Source organism: Paramormyrops kingsleyae, chromosome 21 (assembly GCF_048594095.1).
Source record: "Paramormyrops kingsleyae isolate MSU_618 chromosome 21, PKINGS_0.4, whole genome shotgun sequence".
Taxonomy (NCBI): Eukaryota; Metazoa; Chordata; class Actinopteri; order Osteoglossiformes; family Mormyridae; genus Paramormyrops; species Paramormyrops kingsleyae.
In genome coordinates this window covers 6,114,908-6,141,236 of record NC_132817.1, presented here as the reverse complement: position 1 = coordinate 6,141,236, position 26,329 = coordinate 6,114,908, and the positions used below count along the sequence as shown (strand labels likewise).

General features: G+C 45.6%; 2 protein-coding genes across 5 annotated transcripts in view; one reads left to right on the top strand and one right to left on the bottom strand.

Annotated features, from left to right (window-relative positions):
• The window catches only part of LOC111847419 (KN motif and ankyrin repeat domain-containing protein 4-like), a 58,980-nt gene that overhangs the window by 8,220 nt on the left and 24,431 nt on the right, over nucleotides 1-26,329 (top strand). The window contains exons 2-5 of one of the 3 annotated variants that reach the window (XM_072704405.1): nucleotides 15,558-15,661; nucleotides 18,015-18,146; nucleotides 18,248-18,334; nucleotides 18,439-18,626. The gene's annotated coding sequence lies outside the window, so the exon portion shown is untranslated. Of the gene's footprint in view, nucleotides 1-15,557; nucleotides 15,662-17,307; nucleotides 18,147-18,247; nucleotides 18,335-18,438; nucleotides 18,627-26,129; nucleotides 26,290-26,329 lie in introns of those variants that run through there. The other 2 variants (XM_072704406.1, XM_023818572.2) reach the window with 2 other exon arrangements.
• Nucleotides 7,961-24,913, bottom strand: LOC111847420 (angiopoietin-related protein 3-like). 2 transcript variants are annotated; one of them, XM_072704407.1, is made up of 9 exons: nucleotides 24,809-24,913; nucleotides 23,139-23,238; nucleotides 12,335-12,776; nucleotides 12,022-12,132; nucleotides 11,392-11,503; nucleotides 11,194-11,307; nucleotides 10,779-10,874; nucleotides 9,418-9,690; nucleotides 7,961-9,002 (listed from the first exon to the last, which is right to left on the bottom strand). In XM_072704407.1, exons 3-9 carry the CDS (start codon nucleotides 12,737-12,739, stop codon nucleotides 8,815-8,817), a joined length of 1,299 nt encoding a protein of 432 aa, XP_072560508.1. In that variant the 5' UTR covers nucleotides 12,740-12,776; nucleotides 23,139-23,238; nucleotides 24,809-24,913; the 3' UTR covers nucleotides 7,961-8,814. The 2 variants fall into 2 exon arrangements, with proteins under 2 accessions (XP_072560508.1, XP_023674341.2); XM_023818573.2 differs by lacking the exons at nucleotides 23,139-23,238; nucleotides 24,809-24,913 and having other exon boundaries at nucleotides 12,335-15,561.

Sequence of the window (26,329 nt, the reverse complement as noted above, 5' to 3'; positions counted from 1 at the left end):
AGGGCATTGAAACCAGCCCAGCAGTATACAGTCAGTGTAACATCCTTCTGTTCATAGAGATTTGATTGCAATAATCAAGTTAAATGGGGTTAATTAAGATGATGGAGTGAAAGATCTGACCCACAAAGGCGACCTTTATGCACGACTCAATCATTAAAAACACTCCCTCGTAATTAAAACATTTTTTTGTCATGAACATTTTGGTCTCGCCTGATTACACCAAATCTGTATGTATTACCGCCTCAATGACGGCTATTCTTCTTAAAACACAAGGAGGGATCTAAGTGAGGTCAGAAACATAGGGTACATTATAAAAGGCAGAAAAGAGGACAAATGTGTCACTTCTGTTTTGGAGGGCTGTCGTATTTCCGCCCACGCCGACGCAGCCGGCCCTCAAAGGCCCCGTTGTCTCCCATTATGCAGCAGGACTGGCCTGGAAAAAAGCGTGGAATCTTTTTGTAGGGTGAAAGATAAATTGCTCATTGTGAGTTTTAAAGAAGTATATTTCATCGCACGCCCCTGTATGACACTCGGGCTCTTGGAAGTTTGCATAAATTAGCAGGATCTTGTACATTTCTGACCTGAAGGAAAGTCCCAAATAAGGTCGTCCCCCGAATGCAGAACTTGGTAGCAGTTTGATGTTGAAGGAGCCTTTTCCAGAGGAACCACTTCCTGTTTGAGCCCGTGGGATAAAGTCGAAGGAAAAGCACAGACTGTTTAGACTCTTAAGTTTATTCAGCTCTGTTAAATGACATTTATTCTATAAAGCACATCTTCACAGGTGTATTTTTGTCCATTTTGATAATAAACACGTTTGATTCTGGCCCCAGCATCTAGGTTATAAGATGTTCTGTTATTACTGCAGTAAAGCAGTGTAATTTAAGTGCCTGGTGTTATGCGGTCATCGTGTTTGGGGATATCCTGACATTACCTGCCAGGTTACGGTCTGTGGTGTGTGAGACCTCACAGCAAGGACACCAAGTGTGCAAAACCTCTCAGGTCTGATAACTATGGATACCTAAGTACCAGGACATCCTTCCTCCTTATGGTTTGCCAGGGCATCTCAGCTTCGTTTGAAGTACTTGTGTATTTTTCGAGCAAACATTGTCGGATTCTTCCTAAAATCCAAGAAGCGCTTCGATCTGCCGCAGCAATGCAATGATGACCACGAGTCAACTGGTGTGCGCTAATGTACGGATGTGTGGAAGGTATGGAAATGTGTGGAGGTCTCTGAGTTTAGTTGCCCCAGTTCATCCTCAGCGGGAGAAAGACGTAAAGTCAGCTCTGCTGGCCGGACCTTTTAGCTCCGATTCACTATATATACCAGCCCACAGAGGCCCTGTGTGTGAATCCCATTGGCTGCACTACACTTCAAAGAGGATGGGGGGGGGGGGGGGTGGACAAGCTGGCTTCCACCATACAGCAGAGTGGGGGCCATGTGTGGTTCTGTGGGTTAGGATGCTGGGTCTATCATCAGACGGTTGCTGGTTCAAATCCCCTGCCATGCAGAGTGCTTTCACTATTGGGACCTTAAGTAAGGTCCTTAACCCTAATTACTCCAGGGATTGGCTGACCCCTCTTTCCCATTTGTATGTTGCTTAAAATAAAAAAATATAAAGTATGTGTCAAATTCACGCTCTTCCTTAGCTGTCTCATGTCCAAAAGTGGCTGGAGCTGCTGCCCCTGTGGTCTAGGTAAGAATATGCCCACTGTGACTGACTGAGGCTTCCGGGTGTCCGCGCTGAGAGCTGCCCCTACGGTCTAGTTAGGAATATGCCCACTGTGACTGACTGAGACTTCCGGTTGTCCGCGCTGAGAGCTGCCCCTACGGTCTAGGTAGGAACATGCCCACAGTGACTGACTGAGAATTCCGGGTGTCCGCGCTGAGAGCTGCCCCTACGGTCTAGTTAGGAATATGCCCACTGTGACTGACTGAGACTTCCGGGTGTCTGCGCTGAGAGCTGCCCCTACGGTCTAGATAGGAATATGCCCACTGTGACTGACTGAGACTTCCGGTTGTTCGTGCTGAGAGCTGCCCCTACGGTCTAGGTAGGAATATGCCCACTGTAACTGACTGAGACTTCCGGGTGTCCATGCTGAGAGCTGCCCTCGCATGGGAGACCATTCTGAATCAATGCATGAAGCACTCATTAATTTTTGCATAAATGTACATTCTCGCTCGACTAATGTTTAATTTCGTGAATTAATATCGGTTGCTACAGCTATTAATCGTGAATGAATACTTTATAATACCTTTGCATATTTAATCAAGAGGCAGTGGAGTTATTCAGGATCGTTAATGGAACTAGATACTAAAAGGAAAATATGGCTGATTGGAGGCTGTATGTTAATTAGCGGATATGGTAAAGGAGAGATGAATAAGTGTAATTATTGGCATAATTGGTGTGATTGTGACTCCAAAAATGTACAATGTATCGGAAAATTGCATCAAGTTGTACTGTTCAGTAAAGCAGGCAATTCCAACCCGCAAGTGTTTTGTTTTGCAGTTTAAAATTAAAATGGAAGTTTGTTAAAGGAGATTAATGGCAAAAAATAGACACACATTTATTCAAAGTAATGTGACGATCAGTGAGTTTAGGAGTCTGTCTCTCCTTCTGTGCCTGGGGGCACACAGAGACCCGGCTGATTGTAAACGGGAGCACAGACCGCCCCGTGGGTAACTTCTGTACAGTGGGTTATTGTTTGGGTAGCCCACGGCCTGTTTACAGAGCACACAATGAGAAATAGTCTTCCACCAACAGGCATTGTGTACACAGCCTGACCTTTTCTCGCAAAACAAGACACGCTGACCTCCGCATCTTTACGACTGATTCATTTTTCGAGAGCGAACATTTTGCATTTCTTGGAAGAAATGAAAGAGTGTAAACAACGCTTAAGAAATCACAAGGCAGGGCCATTTGAAACGATAAAATGTGACTTTATCGACTGACTCGATGTGCCAATTATGCGTATTGAGGGGTTAAGGTTAGGGTCGGGTGGGTTTTTAGTTTAACCCTGAGATCTCCGTTCTGGTGAACCTGGTCTCACCACATGCTCCCAGTGACAGAATGGCAGTTTATCGTCATGAACACATGACATTATGACTCGCGGACCAATACCATTTACTCATACCAGTACACCAGTTATGACCAAATCAAGCACGTAATGTCATATGAATGAATATTGGTATTTGCCATGCTAGCTGCAGTGCATTTTGGGTAAAATGCGGGGTGTAACCATGATGAAAAAAATACTTCACACTTGGTTCTGGCCATGATGTCACAATGTACCCATAAGGCCACATTTAAATTAAGTATAACTAGCTATGAAATATTGATCTGAGATTTTTTGAATTCATTATAACTAGACTTTTTCTACACATTTATGTGAAGAAATTATATGACAAGTCTAATTATATTAAATCTTTCGCGACATGGCTACATTTTACTGTGTCTTTAAATATGTTCTCCCTGGCTCATTAGCATAAGTTTGATTGGACAGTGATGGATTGGCGTGGATGTCGCCGAGACTCTGGGGCCCAGGGAACCTGGGGAGGACACCCCTCGTGGGAGGGCCCCAGCAGGCCATGTCCTCACCACCGGCTCCTGGCAGAGTGAACGTCGCTGTCTGCTGGGACGCATAGAGCAGCCATTGTCTATGAAGAGGCCCTGAGACCTAAAGCCGTGAGTATCTGAGCTGAATAGGGCCCTGCGGTGAAGCCGAAGAGGGCCCCACAGTGAAGCTGAAGAGGGCCCCATGGTGAAGCTGAAGAGGGCTCCACGGTGAAGCTGAAGAGGGCCCTGCGGTGAAGCCGAAGAGGGCCCTGCGGTGAAGCCGAAGAGGGCCCTGCGGTGAAGCCGAAGAGGGCCCCGCGGTGAAGCCGAACAGGGCCCCGCGGTGAAGCCAAGCAGGCTGGGCTACTGAGACCAACTTGCATCCATTCATTTGTTTGATTATATTAGGATTTGACCTGAGACTTTGCTCTTTTATTTTTAGAAAATGCCCCCATTCTCAGTGTAAGTGACGGGGGGTGGCGTTTGCCCCCTTGTGGAGCAGTGAGTTACAAACCTTGTGTTTTTACTGTATTTGATGGATTTGGCCAAGTCCTCGCTCTCTGCTGGAGACCCCCCCAGCATGCCCAGGGCGGCGGACGTGCTGGGATCACCCTCAGACCAGTACAATGGCACTAATGGATTAGACAGTAATACAGGGGATTCGGGAGTGAGTGGGGGGTGGTGATCTGGGGCGGCACAGACATCCAGTGAGCTGTCAGATCCTGTGATCCAGTGATCCAGTGATCTCCCCTCACCTATATGCATGTGCTCTTGTGGGTCCCGCTGTTCGGCAAATCCAGTTTCGCGTCTCGTTTTTACCTTTCGGGGGGGGGGGGGCAAGGCACTGCACAATACCTGTTTAAAGATGTGTTATGGGTGACTACCAGTGCCATAGAAATCAGTCAAAAATGATCTGTGTTTAAACACAGGACCAGTATAACTTAAAACTCCATTATACTTGGAAAGTAGTTGGTACATCAGACTGTATTGACATTGTCAACGTCTATCTCTGGTTCCCACATATGGAGTACAGTATTGGGCAGCCCAACAGTAAGCCGGGGGGGGGTCGAGGGGGGGGGCAGCTTTTTTCAGGGCCGGCGAGACTATGAATGATGAGCAAAACACAGCCATTAGCCGGCTTTTCAGCTGCCGCGTAATTAGCTCGTTAACACGGTCCTAATCAGGAGATGAGCGTTGCCAGGAGACAATTAGTGACATTCGGCCAGCATTTAAAGCTCAGTTTGAGTGTGACCCCATTCACAAAATGCTGAAGATTAATGGTCACGTTTATGCGTTTAGCTGCCCCCACTGGCCATTATTTAAACTTGGCTGTGTAACATGCGTAACATTGCTGTGCTAATGAGGACTATTTTGGGTATAATGGAAAGCGCTGTCCCTGTACCATGCTATATGTCATTCATCCATCCATTTTCTGAAGCTGCTTATCGTATTCAGGGTCGCGGGGGGTCCAGACCCTATCAGGGAGCCTATGGGACCAGCTCAGGATGGGACACCAGCCCATCACAGGGCACACAGACACACCACAAACTCACACATGCACACCTACCATGTTATATGTGTAATATACACACTCAGTGACAAAAAACAAGCACCCAGAAGTAATGGTCCGATTTGGATGTCACTCCAGTGTTCGATTTGCAAGGAGCTGGCATGTCTACTCACCAGACACAGAGGACGCCTCGTAGACGCATTAGACAGAATTACCAGCACTGGACGGCGTTTGATAGGCGTCGCATTGTGGGTTTGCATGAGGCCTGCTGGTCGTAACGTCCTATTGCCCGGCATGTGGGGCATGCAGACGTCGCAGTCGCGCCATGTTGGAACCAATCATGTCAGTCTGTCATGTTGAGGTCAGTCTGTCATGTTGAGGTCAGTCTGTCATGTTGAGGCCAGTCTGTCATGTTGAGGCCAGTCTGTCATGTTGAGATCAGTCTGTCATATTGAGGCCAGCCAGGTCCCCCGATCTTTCCCCAATGGAACATGGGTGGGATCAGCAGTGCCCACTCTGCTGTCTATTTGATCTGATATTATAATCATTGCAATACAGTCACATGACCTTTCACCACATGCAGATTCATTTCATTTCCACCACTGCGTCTGGGTGCTTTTTTGTCACTGAGTATATATAATATAACCTTTTTATTTGTTGTGCATGTGAATGAAACGCTGACTGCAGGGAAGAGGATCTGTGGCCTTTGGTCCTGCATGAAAACCTGAGCTTCCTGAAGCTCATTCTGAGTCCAGCAGCTCCAGCGAATCTGATCATTCAGTCATAATTAGAAAATGAATATTTCAGATGCTGCAGTGATGGACCATTAGAGTGATGAGTTCTGGAATCTGTTATAGCCTTCATTGTCCTCCCAGCAGAGTCCATGTGGAGCTCAGGCACGCAGACATTGATCAAAGACGAATTTCTGCACGCGACCGTGGGCAATGAATTCAACTTTTGGGAAGAGATCCTTACAAGTATTGTAACAGAAAGCAGTGTGTGTTGGGAGTGCAGAGAATTGGAGTGGATGGCGTGTGATTGTGTGATGATTTCACAGCTCTGCTCCTCCGCTCTGAAATGTCAGTGGGAACCATGTGCTCTTTACAGGGATCTGGGCGGTTATGGAGCTGGCAAAGTTTATGGTGACATACTTGGTTGTTCAGCCTTTCACATTGTAAAAGAAGTTTTCTAGATTCAAAATTAAAATACAATGCCCGTGTAAGTGATCATTACAATTCAAAATTATTTCAAATAATCAGCTGTAAAATAGCATTACAAGTGTATGTATAGTAAATAATGGAGCTCTTTGTTGCGATCTGCGCCTGTGTTCTGGAAAGTTCTTGGTCTGAATCCTGTAGCTAGTAATTATATTACCAATAAGCCCTTGGACAATTAAGGTCCTTAAGTGCAACTGCTCCAGGGGCATCGGATGGGGTATGCAAAAACACACCCAATTTTCCCACAGGAATGAAAGAAGTACCATTATTATGTACTAAAAAGTATCATTTAAGTCCATTCACCAAAATTAATAGAGACCAAGAAAATATTTATGATTTGTAATATTTTCGCCGTGTTATTCATTGGAATTTAGCAGTATTTAAAAATCCATCAAATCTATGTACGCAGGAAATGACGCCAGGAATGTACGCATGCCACCTGATTTTTATTTATTTATTTTACACAAAGTTTGATAAATGATCCCCGGGGTTCTTACCGCAAAAACGTGAAGGTGGGAAATGGTGCCACCTGCTGATCACATAATAAATTGTAAAATTTGTGTATTTAATTTTTCATGCATTTCAACAGAAAATGCTTATTCATCTTCTGTGTTCTCCTAATAGCCTAAAAGATTTGCAGGACCCTGAACACTTCAGCTTGTCAATATATTTTCAGAATTAACTCACATGTGCTTGTCCAGTTAACAGTAAAAAGGAGAATATCTTGTATATGTGAGGTTAGAAGGGCTCTCTTTGCAATGCCGAATCTAAGTAGAGGCCAGTTTAACCTCTAAATCAATATGTTTGATATATACATTACTTATACGGTGTAGTGACCTGAGAAAACCTTTGTTGAGAATAATGTTTGTTACCACTAGAGGGCGCGAGTGTGTTATCATATGAGTTCGCTCAGGTTTAAATTCATCTTTTTGAGAAGTTTCCCCGATCTTAAAAAAATCCAAAGAAAACCAGGGATTGTGTGGAGGCTTTTTTCAACGCGGAATCAAAGTAGATGAATTCTTGGATTCTGTCAGAATACGTGCTTGAAATGCGATGTAATGATGACATGAGGACACCTGGGTCCCTGCAGCTCAAGTCCATCCATCCATTTTCCGCACCCGCATGTCCGATGCAGGGTCGTGGGGGGTCCGGAGCTCGTCCCACAAGCTAGAGGCGCAAAGCAGGGAATAACCCAGGATCGGGCGCCAGCCCATCGCTGGGCTGCAGCCTACGTCTGATTTCACAAAACGGCAAATCGACTGCTGGCAGGCGAGACGGCTTTACTGTCTGGCCAATTTCTGCAGCAATATTGGTTCAGTTTGGGGCAATATTGAGGCTTATCAGCTGTGTTACCTAATTCTGTCTCGCTAATCTAAATTTGTCCACTGGCAGCAGTTCTGGAATATTCCTTTCTGGATTAATCATATTCATATTTATGTGTTTTGAGTTTTATCATATTCTCATTCTCAGTAGCCTGGAAGTGAGTTCACATTTATGTAATTATTTAAGTTTGATGCTGATCAGGTTCTTTATTAAGCATCACCGGTGTTGCTGGGGCTCGTTCATGATTTTGCTGGCCGGTTTCTGACGAGGCCTTTCTGCCTTGTTCCGCTGGACAGCCTTGTAAATGGTAACACATATGTTAGCCCAACATTGTTTATTTCAAATGATTACATCTGTTCTTTTCAATATTTGCTTGTTTTATTAGTTTGTATTGTAAAGCATACAGGTGCACATTTAGTTTACACAGCGAGGTACTTTTTAGAAATCCAAGATAAATGTCTCTCTAAAAGCGGTACAACAGCAGGACCCTGGAATCCCCAACAGTCCAATCAGAACCAGAGGACCCCAAAAGTTACAGCACCCTTCAGTACCTCGGTTACAGGAAATCAGAGGTCCTTACTTAAGGAAATCCAACCAAAAAAAACATAAATATTTGAGCTTCATAAATATGATTTACCACAGGAACTTGTAAACACATCTTTGCAATATTTATAAGAAAATATTCACAGTACAAATTTATATGCACAACATGCAGAACAGAGTCAATGTGACTCAGTAATTCTGTGATTCACGCGAATGATTTAACATTCTCTTTGTTCTGTGTTACTGTCATGCGACACTTAAATACAGTGCTAGGTTAAAATCCCAAGCAAATTTAGAAGCTGACAGACATCTCAGCACACAGTAAGAAATCCTTGTGCCATCTTCAGCCCTAACCTGAAGCGGTTTGACTCTATTATTGTGGTTCCACGTCATAAACACGGCAATTTGTCTCCTTTTCCTGAATCTTACACGGATGTTTACAGGGGACTGTAATGCTGTCTTTGCTTTGGATTCTGAACAGCATAAGCGCCAAACCGCGTGTTGGGATCTTGCGGCCGGATAACTGCGGTTTTTCTGGAAACTTGCCAGCTGCTTACGAAAAATGTGACTTTTGCTGGGGGTCCATTAGGACTAATAATCAGCTCCCGCCAGACTGAGCATGTGTGTTTCACCGCTCTTGCAGTTCAGCCATATGGGTGATGGGCCTTTAATGGCTTGGTCTTCTGTCCTGTGGCACTGGATGGATTGAGATCTTGGTTGTCCTGATGGAGTAGGAGCTCCCCCTACTGGGCTTCCAGTGCATGCCTCTTCTTCTCTCTGTTCGACCCCTAGCCCTCCCGTGGATGTATTTCCCGTTTAGGTTCGCGTCTCCACAGGCGTTGAACCACCATCCACCTGCAAGGGCAGCATGGGATTGTTACAGTGTTTACCTGCCTAATTTGCTAATAGAAAGTGTTAGTTATGTTTACCAAATATGGTAGTTAATTGTGGTGGTGTCATGTCATAGAGTGTCTTGAAAACACATAGAATTTTTGGATTTGTGTGTTTTTTTTAATGAGTTGATAATATTTTTTTTAATGTTTCATTTGTGCCAGCTGAAATTGTCATTTTAAATTTCAAAAGTCTTTAAATAATTGTACATTAGGGTCTCTGAGAGGTGACTTGGATGGTTGTGACACACCCTTTAAAAGTGCTGTGCTCCCAAACAGCACACAGCGCATTGCTGTGCTTTGCTGTACTGTGTTTTACTGTGCTTTGCTGTCCTTTGCTGTACTGTGCATTTGCCGGGACCCCGCAGGGGGGGCGCTACCTGTGTAGCTGTGAGCACAGTTGGCCTCAGCATCGTTGTCGTTGTCTCTGTCCTTTGTGGTGAAGCCCATTCCGGTCTGATTGCCCAGAGCATCTTCCAAGCTGCCGCTCAGCGGTCTTAAGCGGATGGCGTAGTGCAAGGCCGCCCCCTCCAGGCTGAAGCGGTAGTCGGCCGAGCGCCGGCCCTGTTTCCAGTCCTCCAGCTCGATGCGCAGGATGTAGTCACCTTGGCGGGCTATGGAGTGGATCTTCCGCAGGCCCAGCCAGAACTCTCCTGCAAAGCGTTAATGGTACAATGAGACATCACACACGTCAGTGATGAGAGAACATCCCAGTGCATCAGGCTGACTGGCAGAAGGGCGGCCGTCTGAGTCAGCGGCTCCACCATCCCGCGTGCCACAGGCCTCCTCTGAATGGTGACTCCCTCTCTGGTGACCCCCCCCCCCAGTTACGGCCACCACGCCCCCATCTGGCATTCCGTCACTCAGCAAACTTGCCCTTGTTTGGTGTTTTTTTTTCCCCCTTTTTTACTTGCTGAAAGGTCTTCTTTTCCGGAACCTTCTCTGTACTTTCTGACCCAGTAAACTTCATAAAACTGGAATCAGCATCTACGGTGACCCGTCCCCGGGTCACATGGTTTTTGGTCACCATCCTGGCCAGAAACACTCGCACCTTCATCCCCAGTCACCATCATTTCTGAGAGTCATGTTGTTCCTGAGTCACTCATTAACAATCACTGTTTGTCTCACATGCAATATTGGTTCATTTTTGCATTATTAGATAAAAAACAGGCACTGGTTGCCTTTAGGGATTTTTCAGGCCTGCTGGGGAGGTCGTGTCACTCTGCCCTTTGGCTGCCCCCCCCCCCCTAGCTCTCCAGTTCTCTGTCATGACAGCAAAACATCACTCCGTTGTCACCTGACATGTGCTTTTGCCAAAGGATCAGAGACAGTCAGCCAGTGTTCCTGGGGCAGTTGTGTTTACGGGCCTTGCTCAGGAGCCCATCACTGACACCTGCCAGAAATGGCTTTAGAACTGGTAACCTTCTGGTTACAGGCCAGTGAGCCGCATACCATGGCAATGTGTTTTGGTAGAATCACAGCAAATATGAGTGTTTAACATTTTATGACCTTTAACCCAAGACAGTGAGCTTCTGATCTTACAGAACTTCTCAATGGCTGCAAAGACAGAAGACTGATATTTTCTGGGGCTCCATTCAAAGTACTTTGGGGCCCCTACAGTGTGGTGACTGTTTCTGGCCAATAGAGGGCCCCCCACACCTCAGGGGCCCTGCACAAATGTGTGGCCTGAGTGGTGGTAACCACATCCACTGGGTGTTTACTGGCTAGTCCTGTTACTCACTCTCAAGGCTCCCAAATCCGTTTTCGTACTTCTCCCACGTCTGGTCGAATTCCACTGACCCATCCTGCCTCCGCTGGATGACTGTAGACCCTCCATCTGCGAATGACAGACATTTGATTGGCTCACTGACACCTACTGGGACACCAGTCATTAATGAATCAGCCTGATCCTGGTGTCGCCCCAGTAACCTTCCCTGTTGATGACTTTGTTGTTTAAAAATTTTACATTTATAACTTTAAATTTAAATTCTAAGTAAGTACCAGGTGCCATTGTCACTTGTATGTTAAGTTTTAGGGTTTGTCAGTAGTTCTAGCTTTGTGCTGTGGTTTAAACATTTTTGTGAGTGATTTTTTTAAGACGTTCTTATGGTCTTCAGGACAGGTCACAGAACAATCTGGACATTCGTATGTCTCACCTGCCGTCATGTCGCAGTAGACACTGAAAGGCTCAGACTGGTTTGGCTTGACGAGATACACGCCGCTATTCCTCTCTCCTTTGTCGAACACGTCTTGGCAGTCTGAGGGATGATCTACAGTTTGGATAGACAGTTATGGCACATTTCCAATGCGATGGCAGTGATGTAACGCGGTGCACAAATCTTTGGTTCCCTTACCGTTCAAGTCGGGCCTCCCGTTAGCTGAAGCATTCAGCCGGTTCCCTACAAGAGGCTCCTGGTTAAATCTGACGGCTTCCTTTGCAGTCGCTTGCGAAGTGCCCTCAGTTAGCTGAATGAGGAAGGGGTTGCATTAAGCCAACAGTTCTGCATGGATTTGCACACATGTACTGTACAATAGCCAGAAGAAAGTAGGGTGACCAGATAATCCATGTCAGGGAGGACACTCTGAGCTAGGACAGGAATTGTAAATTACTATTTCTGGATTTCACTTGAGCACTTAGCTCTTGCTGTGTGCTGATTGGTCAGTCTCCTATAATCATGCATGTGTCGCTAATGCTAATGTGAAACAGCTGGATGAGTCTTTCAGTCAAGGAAACAAACCAGTCAAAGCACAAGAAGAGCTGAACTATTTAGCCGAGCACAGGAGCCTTTCAATTAGAAAGTAGTTTGTAAAGCCCGAAGTAGCTCAAAGTGTCCTCCCTGACATGGATTGTCTGGTCACCCTAGAAGAAAGAAGTCTGTCACATCCCTCATTCATATAAATGAGTAACACTTTCATGGCACCTCAGTGTTATGGTCAGTGTCTGTACTCTGCGACGGGCTGGTAGTGCATTGCTGGTACGGTACCTTCTCTTCCATGATCTTTATCTTGATCTTCTGCTGACTGAGCTGCTCGTGTTGCTCCCTCACTGCCTTCAGCAGGTCTGAGATAGACTTTTCCTGGGCATCTATTACGTCCTGTGGAACCCAACGCAGCACGGAGTCCATGGTCAACACAACGCAAGCGATTAATGCGTCACGTCCTCCACGCACACGTGGTGCATGCTGTAGAAGCGTGTTTTTAGCGTGTAGGACTGAACAATCATCGTACACAAACATCGATTCAAATTAATGAAGCTAAAGCGAAGCGTCAGTGCTGAAGCTCAACAGCAGTCCCCACCTTGAGCGCAGAGATCTCATCCATCTGGTCTGCTGGCAGGGGGTCATGGATTAAGACACTGATCTTCTCCTCCAGCTCCACCACCTTCTGCTGAAGCTGACTACGGTTCTCCAGGATGTTGTTCATCTTTGCGTGGATCTCCTGTGACAGGTTTATGACCTTCTCATTGCTGGCCTTCAGGATGCCAGTGGTCTTCATCAACTCCTCCTCTTCCTCTTTGATCTCACTGGTGATGGTTGACAGCTGGTAGAAGGACGTGTCGAAAATGCTGATCTTTTGGAAGATGTCTGTGATCTGGCTCTTGGTCTTGTGCACAAACTCCCGGAGGCTGTGTCCGAGCTGGAGCAGCCCGTTGGCCACCAGGCGCACGTCCTCCAGCATGGCGAAGCGGGACCTGGTCTCCATCAGGTCCTCCACTCTCTCGCTTTGGCCGGGGAATGCGCTGCTCAGAGCGACGAAAAGCGTGAGGAAAACCAGCCTCGCGTCCAAGTGAACCGTTACCATGATGGTAATGAAGAGCTGTAACCACTGCTTCGCTTTGTGAGAAGAATCTCAGACTCTCCGGAGGTCGGGCTTTATATAGCAGCTAGTGGTTAAGTATTAACTGGGTCGGGCAGATTTGAACAGACACATTCACCTGAGGTTATTCCATGAGGCTCCAGCGGGCAAAAGGATCACAAAAGTAAACGCAGTCCAGCCCCCATTTAAGCCCGTCTTAAATCAGCAAAGGTCACAGATTGTACTAAAATCGGCATCAACTTATTGAATAGAGAAAAACATGTAACTGCTGAGTTTCTCTTCCATATTCATGGATAATTTACTACATTAAAATTGTTCTTTATTCGCTTTGTTATTTTTAAAAGCGAACGAACCAGAACATATATTTTTCAGTGAAATTTTGCTGTGCTAATCTAGGGTATTAATGTGAATCTGACTATAGCTTGTTTGGTAGTTCCGTATTTTTTTTTCCTGGTATTTTCCGCATTGTTTTTGGCATTTATAGAATGTGCTAGAATTAAATGTACCGAATATATTGTGCAGCAGTTTCGACTTCGCTTTATTATTACATTAGTTGTTCCGTAAACACACAGAACACGCAGAAGATGCCAGGATGCTGGGAGGGGTTATTTGTTCTGGTTTTGCTTTGCTCCGGGCGTCGTAACCTGAAAACATGGCCAGTGGCATCTCAGCACTGGGCCAGCTGGACAGTTTTCAGGCTACATGCTGCCTGGATCATAGAATGACATTAAAATGTTATTACCGTGTCCATTTCTGTCTTCCCCATTGATTTGTTCTGTACAGAAGAATAATTAGCACACAGGGCTTAGCTACCTACCAATTCAGTTAGAATTACTTTTAGGATTTGAGCTGGAGTCGGGGTTGCCATTAGGGTTTAGGTTAGGGTTAGGCTTAGATTTAGGGTTGCCATTATGGTGAAAGCTAAGCATAGGGTTTGCATTGGGGCTAAGTTCAAGGTAGGTTTATGTTTATGTTTTGAAGAGGTGTGGCCAACAAGGGGAGTCCATCCAGTGGTCAGTGTGGATCCCAGTGCCCCAGTGCAGTGACAGCAAGACTGCTGTAAAAATGGTGCTGCCTTTCAGATGAGACTTAAAACTGAGATCCTGACTGTCTGAGGTCATAAAAGACCCCTGGGCATCTTTTGAAAGAGTAGGGGTGGTACCCTGATGCCCTGGCTAAAATTGACCACTGTGGTCCTTTCAGATCTGGCCTCCTAAACATCCCCTATATCTAACTGGTGACTTCTCTCCTGCCCCTTCACCACCTTAGCTACTGTGCAGTGAGCGTACTGGCATCCAGGCGGGTGCTGCACAGTGATAGTGGTTGCAGTGGCTCTCCAGTGGTTCTGTAAAGTGCTTTGGGTGTCTTGAAAAGCGCTATATAAGCATAAGGTCAACGCTTTCTCAGTTACTCACCCGCTAGCTGCTGTGACTGACTGCTTTACATAATCGACGCTGTCGGTGGAATGCATATGATGAAATATCCAGCGGAGGAGGCCTGTCGTGCTCCGGACGAGCACTTTCTGGAGAAGGCCTGGTTAAATGTTAATTTGCTCGCAGCAGTTTTGGCTGAGACTCAGCCTGTAGATACAGCAAACACTCCATTTGTCCTCGTGTTTACTCAGAGGCATCGCCTGCCTTCCACCTTCCAGTGGGGTAGGAGAATTTTTGTGATGGGGGGGAGGGGGATTTTGTAATGGAGCTTCTGTCGCACTATGACTTTGGAGGTCATTTAAAATAAAGGATTTGCGCAACCCAGGCTAGGGAGGTGCAGAGGAGAAATCTGATGATGCCTAGCCGACCAATGAGGTTTGAGAGAGCAGCAGGGAGGGCAGTTGCTTATTGGTTGTTGAGCTCTGGCTGGGAGGCGTTCAGTACTTAGGAGATGGCCGTTAGCAACATGCTACCTAAGAGTAAAGCAGGGGTGAGCTTGGGACGGCTCATCTCCACAGCGAGTCCGACGCGACAGGTAAGTGGAAGGTCACAGGACTTTTGCACTTGTGGAGGTTTAACGTCCTGTGAGGGGAGCAGGGGTTCTCTCCCGTCTTGACAGTCAGCCAGTAACTCAAGGTGCACTGCACGGTAAAAACCCTTCACCCTAGTAGGCGGCAGGCAAAGTCAAATAATTTCACATAGAACAACCTGGCAGGGGTTCACCCTGCGGAAGTGCACGCAGACACCGTCGTCACACGCAGACACCGTCGTCACACGCAGACAGTGTCAGTATCTCCTGAGTCACGACCCCTGTAGGGACTGTGCTGGGTTACCCAAGGCATCAAAGAAGGCTTTTTCAATTTTCAGTGACAAGCACAGGAAATACCAGACTTTTAGAGTGTGAAATTAAATATAAGAAACTCTTGCTATTTATTAAAAATAACTCGCGTCTTACGCATATCAGGGTGTTGTTCCGAGATCCTGAAAAGGACAACTGATGTTTGGATGGACTGGTCTCGCGTCGTTTTCCCGAACAGGTTCTGCCCCTCTACGTTTCTGCCGGCTTTCCTTTCACCGTGGTTTCCCTCTAATTATCTTAAACCGCAAATCACCAAAACCCAGAAAACTGATAGCGAAACAGGCCCACGTAACCAAGAAAAGATGCACCTTTTTTTTTTCTTCTTCAGATTTAACAGCCTTTTATTTCACTGGGGAAAATGTGGAAAATTCCAGAAAATAGCCCCTAACAGCCAGTCGGCTTTCCTTTTCAGATGAGTGCTTTGCTGCGCAGACGACGCGGTGTGGGACGTGCAGGACGTGTCCGTCCCGGGGCTGCCTCAGCACGCACCGTGTCCGCCGCCTCCAGCCCAGACAGGTAACAAAACCCTCTGTTATTTGTGGATTTTACCTCACAAACAAGCAGCGCTTGGGTTTGCACATTATATCCTAACATCCTTGAACCGTCTGTCTGTTCCTGAACAAATCCAGCCCCAGCTAATGGATCTGCTACAGCATTTCCCTGCCAGGCGCGTGATTTAGTAACAAATGTTTGCTGGCTCCTTGACATTAATGACAAAGTTTGTTAAATGGATGTAATCCCAGGGTAGTCGCCTGGTTTGCACTATTCCTATAGCAATGCTTATGAATTCTTTCCATAATTACATGATAATTAAATAATAAGTCTATCACTCTTGTAAGTAATGTCAGATTGACACCGGATAAAGTGGCTTATTATCCACTTATATTTAATCAATAATACAATAAACACTGACGTAGAATGAGAAGTTGCATAGAATGTCTTGCTTATTTATTCTGGTTTTATTTTGCTTTACTGGACGTGTCTATTCATCTTTATTCATAGGTCTATGCACACCTCTTAGGTAAGCTGGATGCCAGAGAACTAAACATCGAAGGACCCGTTGAATGATGTGCGCTTAGAGCCCAGTTCCCTGCGGTCAGCCGACAGCATCGGCACAGATCACACAGTGCGGGCCACATGTTCAGCTCGTCCGCCGCGGCTTTTACTGGTTTCGAGGGAAATTAGGCGTCGGTTTTATGCCTGAACCAGCATGACCGATACGGCTCACCGGGGGGGGGGGGGGGTCGTGCAATCCCCCACTTCAGAATCCCGTCTTTGGCTCCGCTGAAGTACCGCACAGCAGATAACCTCCCTGTGAGGATGCAGACAGGAAGTGGACGGCTTAAAACAATCGCCATCGAGTTTCTCTCAAGCGGGAGGCTCCCCCTCGTAATCCTTGACGTTCCATCAATTACAACGTATAATTTAATGAGCAGATGCATATCACACACAGATCGGGCACGGTACCAAGCAACAAATAAATCAATTAAATTACACCATGTGACTCTTGTACAACCAGAATACAAATATGCAGCCAAGATAAATTTAGTAGATTAATCTTCTTCTGTCATGGTTGCACGTTATATAATTGTGTTAAAACTACAGACATAGAAACCTCCTAATATTCATATTCAATATTCATTTCAAAATATCAAGTGAGCACTGTGAGCATATTGAAGCACATGCTGAAAATAGATGACTGGGTGCATAAAACATGAAATTAATTAAAAACATCCAGAGTGACTGCTGAAAAAGTTCTTTAAATGTATTTCTTCAAGCTTGTCAGGCCCGATTAATATTCTTCATTTTGTACGCTATCATCGCTCTGTACATTCTTTATTTAATCCTTCTGCCCTCCTATAAATAATAATGAACTCAGCTGCTCCTTTTCCCACAGTTTCAACTTCCTTTTCTTCCTTTGTGCAGTTATCTCCAGTATCAAGAAAGATTTGTTAAATAAATAAAGTATAAAAAATGTTGAACTATTTTATCTCCCCATAATGTTCCTAATTTTAAGCTCTCACCCCATTCCCCCCGTCCCCCCGCCCCTGGCCCTCTCCCATGGTGAGCATGTGCCTCTATTCATCGTGATTCTTGACCCGTACAACCTCTGTCGCCACAGCCCAAAGAGCATAGCCTGATATCGCCCCCTACAGGTTCCCCTCCAGTCACGCAGCTGACTGTAAATAAATGACCTCAAATCTGTGCAGACCTGAATCTCTTTGCTCAGCTGAATTATGCAAGATGTTTTCTAGCTTTCTGGATGACCATCTTTTCAGTTATTTGTATTTCATAAAACAGTCCAGATAAAAACTGTTAATACATTGTATTATTAATTATCTTAAAGTCCATACGTTAATTCAGTTTCTTTTAAATATCTAAAATTTAAAGGTTAAACATTAAATCAAGAGACTGGTGCTACACTAAGCTTCTAACTTCATGAGTTTGCAATCGTTATTTTTAAAGTCAGTTGCTAACATAAAGGTAGCTTCTATCTGCTCTTAGTCTCAGGGAGACGGCCCAGTGCAAAGATCCACAAACCATTTCTCTCTACATGCACTGTATGCACTGCAGACCCCCATTACCTAATGTCCAGTTAGCTCTATGGTGAGCATTGGCTGTTAATGAAAAACCAGCCTCCTCCTAAGCTAGTGTCCACTGCAGAACCCAGAATGAGTTTACTTACGAGAAATTCTATAGCACTCAGTTATGTAACAGCCAGCACAATATCAAAGTCCTCTGACCTATAGTTTGGTTAGATTTTATTGATGTTTCATTTACACACTGGCACACGTCCTCTTTCTTTACCTCACTCTTTACAGTTTGGTGCTGAATTACAGTGTGTTTTAAATATGGATTTTAAATGCAGCTGGCGTCCCATTCTGGGCGATTCCCTGCCTTTGCACCTGCGGCTTCCGGGATCGGCTCTGGGTCCCCGCGACCCTGCATAGGACAAGCGGGTACAGAAAATGGCTGGATTCTAAATTTAACATCTGTGAAGGTACCCGGGGGTGGTGTTTCTCAGTGGGCTGGGCCTCTATGCCTTTGATCGGAAGGTTGCATGTTCGAGTCCCGTGCTCAGCAAAATACCCACTTTTCCAGCAAGGCTGAAAAATGCACCAAGGGTACAGGATAGACGGCTGACCCCCCTCCCTGCTCTGACCCCAAGCTTTGCTCTCACCTCTGCAGGTGTGTTCATGTCTGGTTTTTTCTTAAGGCAGGGGAAAGCACACATTCCAATGAGCCTGTTCTCGTACAAATGGCAAATAAAGCTTTGTTTCGTTTCAATTTAGAAAAATGTCAAGTGCAGCCAAAGCAGCAGGACAGTGAAGAGTGCAGATCGAGCAGGACCCTGAAAGCTGCAGAAGACTGTACTGATGCCTTTAGAGATGTTAAGGTCTGGCTGTGGCAGGTCATGTGACACACCGATCGGCAAAAGCACGGCAGAATGGCAGGAACACGCGGCTCACGGGGACTCATGGTGAGCTTTTTAATGTTGTTATAATGTCTTTTTATTGAGCATTTTAACAAACCATGAAACAAACAAAATTTCCTAGTCGAACCTCTAGAAGAGTACTTAAGTTTTTCCAATTTTGCGTGTGATATAACACTCTCCACCCATTTATGATGAGTAGGGGGCTGGTTTGACTTCCAATGAACTAAAATTAGCCGTCTTGCCAGCGACAGACAGAAAGCCCCTGCCTCAGGATTAACTGATGGTAATGAGAGCCAAGCTGGTAGCAGCCCAAATATGGCTACTACTGGATCTGGTTCAAAGCCCTTTTCACATATAAAACATATTGTGTCAAATATCTCAGACCAATATGACTGTAAAACAGGACACGTCCGGAACATGTGTACTAGAGTAGCTTCCCCTGGTTTGCATCTAGAACAAGTTGGATCAACTCCAGGATAGATCCATGGCAAGCTTACCCTTAGAAAAATGTACTCTATGTACTATTTTAAATTGTATAAGACCATGCCTTACACATATAGATGTGGAATGTATCCAACTTATTATAGATTGCCAGACATCTTCCTGAGTCTCAAACCCAAGATCTGTACTCCATTGGTCCTTTAAATAATCTAATGTGGGAGACGTCCTACTCAAAATTGTATCATAAATCTTAGAAATCACACCGTTTTCAAAAGGCTTCATACGTAAAAGGTCTTCAATTCAGGTTTGAACTGGGGGGCTTGGAAAAAGGCAAAATATTTGTTAAAGTCTCACCCCTGCAAATACCTGAAAGAAATGGGATTGTGGTTTATTATATGCTGTAATTTGCTCAAAGGACAAAACTACTGTCATCATATAGATCCCTAACACATTTTAATCCATTATTAAACCACAAATTGAATGCAGAGTCTACTAGAGAAGGTTTAAACATAATTAGATACTAAAGGTAACTGTCAGCATTTGTTTGATTAAAATGTAACCAAAATTTGGTCTCAATTTCAAACGAGCCAAGCACCTCTGGATTATCACACACAGGTTTACTGACCATTGGTAATAGACCACAGGTTAAAGAGATTGGAGAGACTGGATTACAAGAGAATTGCTCCATTTCAGCCCAGATAGGACCACCACCCTTAAGAAAGGTACTACACTAAGCTTCTAACTGCATGAGTTTGCAATCGTTATTGTGAGGGACCAGCAGGCAGAATCAGGGGCACAGAATTTGTTACTAACCGAAACTTTACTGAAAATCCAAAAAAATCATCAAAATACAAAAAGAATATCCAACAAAAGGAAAACCCAGGGCCCAATAAAATGAGGTCAACCAAACAGAATGAAACCAAAATTAAAGCAAAGCATAACCCAACCTACACTAAACATAACTGACCTCCCAAATGACACACTGGGGAAACATATATACTGGGTGATCAATCCAGCAACACACACAAGGGGGGAACACTACCATAACATTTATACCTACATGCCACTAACTAAATAAACCCCATAACATATTGAGCCCATAAGATTATACAAACAATTTTATAAAGAAAAACCTAAATCAAAAAATGTTATTTTTTTTAACAAACAACTATGCCACAACCCAGCTCCTCATCCCCCTACTGTGGGCACCTGTTGGTACTGCCAATGGGGATTAAAGGGAACCATGACCATCCAGGCCGTTTGCCCGTCAGACCAAAAAAAATGTATGCACCACTTCCAGTTTCACTCCAGGTAACTGCAACATGGTGTGGCCATCTCAGGCTCCCCCCCTTCCAGACTCTCGCCGAAACAGCGAGAGAGATAATCTGCCGTGATGTTATCCTTACCAGGAACATGCTCACTGTGAACCGAGAAGGCTGCATTGCCAAGTACCATTGTGTAATTCTGCTATTGGAGTCCTTCATCCGTTGCAGCCACTGGAGGGCTTCGTGATCTGTCTCCAAGCTGAACTCCCTACCCAACAGGTAGTACTTAAGAGTCCAATGCCCATTTTACAGCCAAGCATTCCTTCACCTTCCTTATCAATACCTCTTTCTCTGACCTTGAGACCCATTCCTTGAGAAGGTTCACATGAATCACCTTGCTGGAGCACTTCTGCCCCGGCATCAAGATTTTATAAGTGGCTGGCCCCATCTTCTTCTCCACTTCAAAAGGCCCTTGCCACTGCCAGCAGCTTACTCTCCTGACTTGGCAACATTACCAGCACCTTCTGACCAGGTTCAAAATTCCTTTGGCGAGCCGACTGCTCATACCACCTTTTCTGTGTCTTCTGAGCCTCTGCCATGTGCTCCTGGGCCAGCACTGTCATTTCCTCCAGCTTATCACGCATCTGTATTACATAGGAGACAATGTTGACCTGCTCCTCCTGCCCCTGGTGTCCCTCCCATGCATCTTTGAGAAGAGTCAGTGGTCCTCTGACCTCCCTGCCATATAACAACTCAAAGGGGGAGAAACCTGTAGAGGCCTGTGGTACCTCTCTATATGCAAACAAAAGGTATGGCAACCATTGGTCCCAATCTGAGCCCTTTACAAACTTCCATAACATTTGTTTTAATGTTTGGTTAAACCTTCCTGTCAAACAGTCTGTCTGAGGATGATATGGTGTCGTTCGCACACCGTTAATGCCCAGCAACCGATAAACTTGCTTAAGCAATGTAGACAATTTGTACCCTGGTCTGTCAATCTCCAGAGGAAGTCCTACCCTTGAAAACTGTACTAAGCAAGATGCCACATGCTTAGCTTTAACAGACCTCAAAGGGAAGACTTCTGGATACTTGGTAGCATAGTCTGTGATCACTAACAAACTGATTCCCTGACTTACTCCTTTCCAGAGGACCTACCATGTCCATTCCCAGCCGTGAAAAAGGAGTACTAATGGGAAGAGGCTGAAGAGGGGCTTTTAAGGGGCCCTTACTTGAGGTTCTGACACTGAGGACAGCTTCTACAAAATTGTGCTACCCCTACCTGCAAACCAGGCCAGTGAAAGTAGCGCTCAATGCGTGCGGTGGTTTTGCGTTTCCCCAGGTGGCCAGCCCAGGGAATGGAATGACCTAAAGTGAGCACAGTCTCCCGCACCCCTTGTGGAACCACCAACTGCTTAACTGACCCTCGTTGACAGTAGAGCACACCCTGCTGAATAAAGAAATTCTGTCCAGCTATCGAATCCCTCTCTGCCCCTTTCTCCCTAGCCTTCTGAAAACACCACGTTAAACTTGGATCTTCCTCCTGCATTTTACCCACATTGCCAAGTAGCTTCAGACCTAAACACAGTTCAGGTTTGACCTCCCCTGATGCTCTGGTGGCTGAATATTCCAACTTCTCTCACCTCTGCCGTCGTGACTTGCGAGACCTCCCGGGTACAGTCTCCAGGTCAGCATTATAAAATGGCAGAACACCAGGAGTTGAGGATGCCTCCTGAGACCCACTTTGCCTGTGATCGAGTTACTAAGTTACACATAGGGGGAGGTCGCAACAAATCAAAAAGCACTGGCAAATCATGACCTAATATTACCGCAAAGGGGAGATTTTCAGCAATTCTTACCATTAAAAGATAGGTCTGCCCTTGTACCTTAACATATACATCCGATGTGGGAAGGTACCTTTCATCCCCATGTAAACAGCGAACAGGGACCCTTTCTGTAATGCCCCCCACGTAAGGTGCATATTGTTGATGAACAAGAGTCTGATCACTCCAAGTCGATAAGGGCTTTTAACTTCTTCCCATTTATTTCCACAGATATCATCCTCATAACCTGTTCAGCTCTTGGCTTTAGCTGTGGCTCCTGCATAGGAACAAAGCACATCTGAGTAATCTTAAGTGTTCTTGGGACAGACGGGTTTGGTATGGCCTTCCTGGCCACAGAGGTAGCAAATAGGTGGCTTACCTAGGCCCCTTGAAACACTAGCTGGTGGAATTTCCTTTACAGAAGGCCTACCTACACCAAAATTCAGCCTCTGCTGATGTGAGGGGATTGCCTTAGGAGTATCCCTTCCCATCCGCCAAGCATTTTGGGTCCATGGCTGGCCTTTTTTTCTGGCTGCCACAAATGCCTTGGCTAGCATCGCTGCCTCTGCTGCAGTCCCAGGATCACGCTCCTTCAGCCTTACCTGTAGCTCAGGGCACAACATTCTCAAGTACTGATCCAGGACAATGATTTCCCCAACTTCCTCCACCATTTTCCCTTTAGGCTGTATCCACTTCCCATACAGTTCCTTTAATCTGACATACAATTCTCTAAGACTCATGTCCTTCCACCTCCAAAGAGGTGAATTTTTGCCGATAGGTTTCAGAATTAATGTCACATTTCTTCATTATAGCAGCCTTTACCTGATCATAATCATGTGCTTGTTCCAAATCCATGTGCACGTAAGCACTCCTAGCTTTACCAGTTAGCAATGGGACAAGATGAAAAGCCCAGTCAGACCTGGGCCACCGACAGGCTCCTGCAATGCGCTCAAATGTAATGAGAAAGTGCTCAATGTCATTAGAGTCAGATAACTTCTGTAACTTGGGTTCTCTATACGTTTGTGACTGACCTGGTATCCTGGATGTGGAGACCTTTCACTGGGGCTTCCACTCAAGATGGTAGATGCTGGATATTGGCTTCCACATCCTCCAAGGCTAGAGGGTCTGCATCTGCTTGGCATGGACCAGGAACAAGAGGTGCAGGCATGAACCTCTAACTGCAAGAGGCTGATCTGATGTTGCAGAGCCTTAGACCTCCGCTCTTGCTGTGCCAGTTCTCTGCCATACTGAGCTGGTTTGTCCCACTTCTGACACCACATGTGAGGGACCAGCAGGCAGAATCAGGGGCACAGAATTTGTTACTAACCAAAACTTTACTGAAAATCCAAAAATCACCAAAATACAAAAGAATATCCCACAAAGGAAAACCCAGGGCCCAATAAAATGAGGTCAACCAAACAGAATGAAACCAAAATTAAAGCAAAGCATAATCCAACCTACACTGAACATAACTGACCTAACAACTAACACACTGGGGAAACATATATACTGGGTGATCAATCCAGCAACACACACAAGGGGGGGGGACACTACCCTAACATTTATACCTACATGCCACTAACTGAATAAACCCCATAACATATTGAGCCCATAAGATTATACAAACAATTTTATAAAGAAAAACCTAAATCAAAAAATGTTAACAAAAAAATAACAAACAACTACGCCACAACCCAGCTCATCCCCCTACTGTGGGCACCTGTTGGTACTGCCAATGGGGATTAAAAGGGAACCATGACCATCCAGGCCGTTTGCCCGTCGGACCAAAAAAATTTATGCACCACTTCCAGTTTCACTCCAGGTAACTGCAACATGGGGTGGCCATCTCAGGCCATCACAGTTATTTTTAAAGTCAGTTGCTAACATAAAGGTACTGCAGACCCCGTGCAGGCCTTATTCCAGATAAAGGAAGAAATGTGTTTATCGAGTTTTTTAAAAAACATCTTAGGGACAAATATAGGTACTGTGTGAAACAGGAAGAGAAATCTAGGCAAGATATTCATCCTGACAGCATCGATACGTCCTGCAAGTGAAATTGGGAGTCGAGACCAATGAAGTAACTGATGATTCATTTTGTCGAGAGCTGAAGTAAAAATTAGTTTAAACAGATCCTTATATTTACGGGTGACCGAGACACCCAGATATGTAAATGAGTTCTGCTCTATTTTAAATGGAAAGGAGTCAAACTTTAACTAGCTTGCTTGATCACTTACTGGAAACAATATACTCTTAGTAAGATCAATATTATAGCCAGATATTTTCCCAAAATTACATTAAATATCCAATACATTAGGCATAGATATGTCTGGTTGAGAAATATAAAGAATGAGATCATCAGCATATAGGGAGAGTTTATGGACATGACCACACCTGTTTATTCCTATTAAACCATTATCAATCCTTATTGCTATTGCCAATTTTTCTATAGCTATATTGAGGGGACACCCCTGTTTTGTGCCTCTAAAAAGTGGAAAGTAGTCTGATATAATCTTATTTGTCCTAATACATGCTTGTGGAGATGAATATAAAATTGCAATCCAGTTACAGAAGTTATCCCCAAAGCCAAATCTCTTCAACACTGCAGCTAAATATGAATATTGCATACGCTCTGATACAGGTGGTTTTCCCGAGGTGTAAAATATATTGTAAAGCCTACAAAGATTTCCCGACGTTTGTCTACCGTGGTGAGCTGACCCTTTCCCCTGACGGATTCCGCGTTTCCCAGCCGTCCTGCAGCTTCTCGGACCTCCATTCTCCGGTCTGCGGCTGTGGCCTTTTGGCGACGTGGGGCCCCGGGCCCCGCGAGTTTGGTGCCTGAGGTTGTATCCCCTGTATCTGAATTCTTACTTAAAAACTACCTGATGCAGAAAGAAAAGAAGATACTTTTGATGTGGACGGACCTTCTGCAATACTCAACTTTGGCCTACAGAGGCCACTCTTACTATGGGAATTAGTCGGATTCACCAGTCTTTAATAAATGACCACCGAGTAGGCTTGAATGAATATCTTTTCTCTGTAATTAAATATAACTCAGATTCAAACAAAAAAACATTTTAATTCGGTACCTTGTGCTCATAGTGAAACGGACGTCACACTCAGGCCATTAACAAGTCGCACGTTTACATTGCTGTATTGCTGCCCTCTCCTGTGGCCCCAGTGTCGACAGCCATCGATGTGATCGGGTGAAAGGCTCAGGGATTCCCGTGCGAGTCTCACTCTCCTGTAAGTGATAAACCCGTCCGGGAGCCACCAATAGCATCTGAGAGAACTTTCTCGGGTCACGATTGTTTGTCCTAAGTTCCTAAAAACTGCACCAGTGTTTCCTCAGGCTGACTGGTCGATGGCGCCATCTGTGCTCCGATTGGTCCGGCCTCAGATCATATGCAGATTAGCGCAGAAGGTTTTTCCCATGATTCTTTGGGGACCTGGGAGTCAGCCTGCTTAGAGCTCAGAGGGCATCTGCTCATCTGCGTGGCTCATTTTCCGCTGTTTGTTTATACTGTCTTATGCATCCTGAGATATATATATATATAATAACATTTACTTTTCCTATTTTAAGTGGTCATAGCCCCACAATTGTCAAGATAAACCGGAATAACAAACGACTCCTTCGCCCGCTCTCCTTCTCTGTGGCATGTCCTCGCTGCCAGTGTACCCGTGTGCGGATTCATCTTCGTGTGGGCAGATGCCTGTGACCTCCGGGCCCTTTTCCTCTCATGGCGGATCGCGTTGCCCCTCCGACGTCTGCTGTTATACGCGGTGGGGAAAACACACAAAACCATGCCGCACAGCCTCGGGTTATTAAGTCGCTCCTGTTCATTTCCCCTGCCTGCTCACGAGTGCCGCAGCTTGTGGGGGGGAGGGGGGGGGGGCAGTGTATGTCTTGCTCCGTTGAAGCACCCGCCCTTGGGGTGGGCGCCCCAACCCCCCCCCCCCCCGGGAAAAGGGGGCGTGTCCACAACACTGATCACACAGCGCAGCTCGCGGACTTAAGAGCCGCCCCGTGCAGGCATTCCTGCATCCCGCTCGCAGATGCTATCTCCAGCCAGAGGGAGGGAGAGAGAGAGGGAGGGAGCGAGGGAACCTGAGCTGAAAGAGAGTCCGTTTTACCCAGAAAGACTCACTTGGGACGCGAACAGCCCACACCGGCGTCGCCTGAAGGTAAGCGATGATGGACGACTCCGCTGTAGGATTAGAGCGG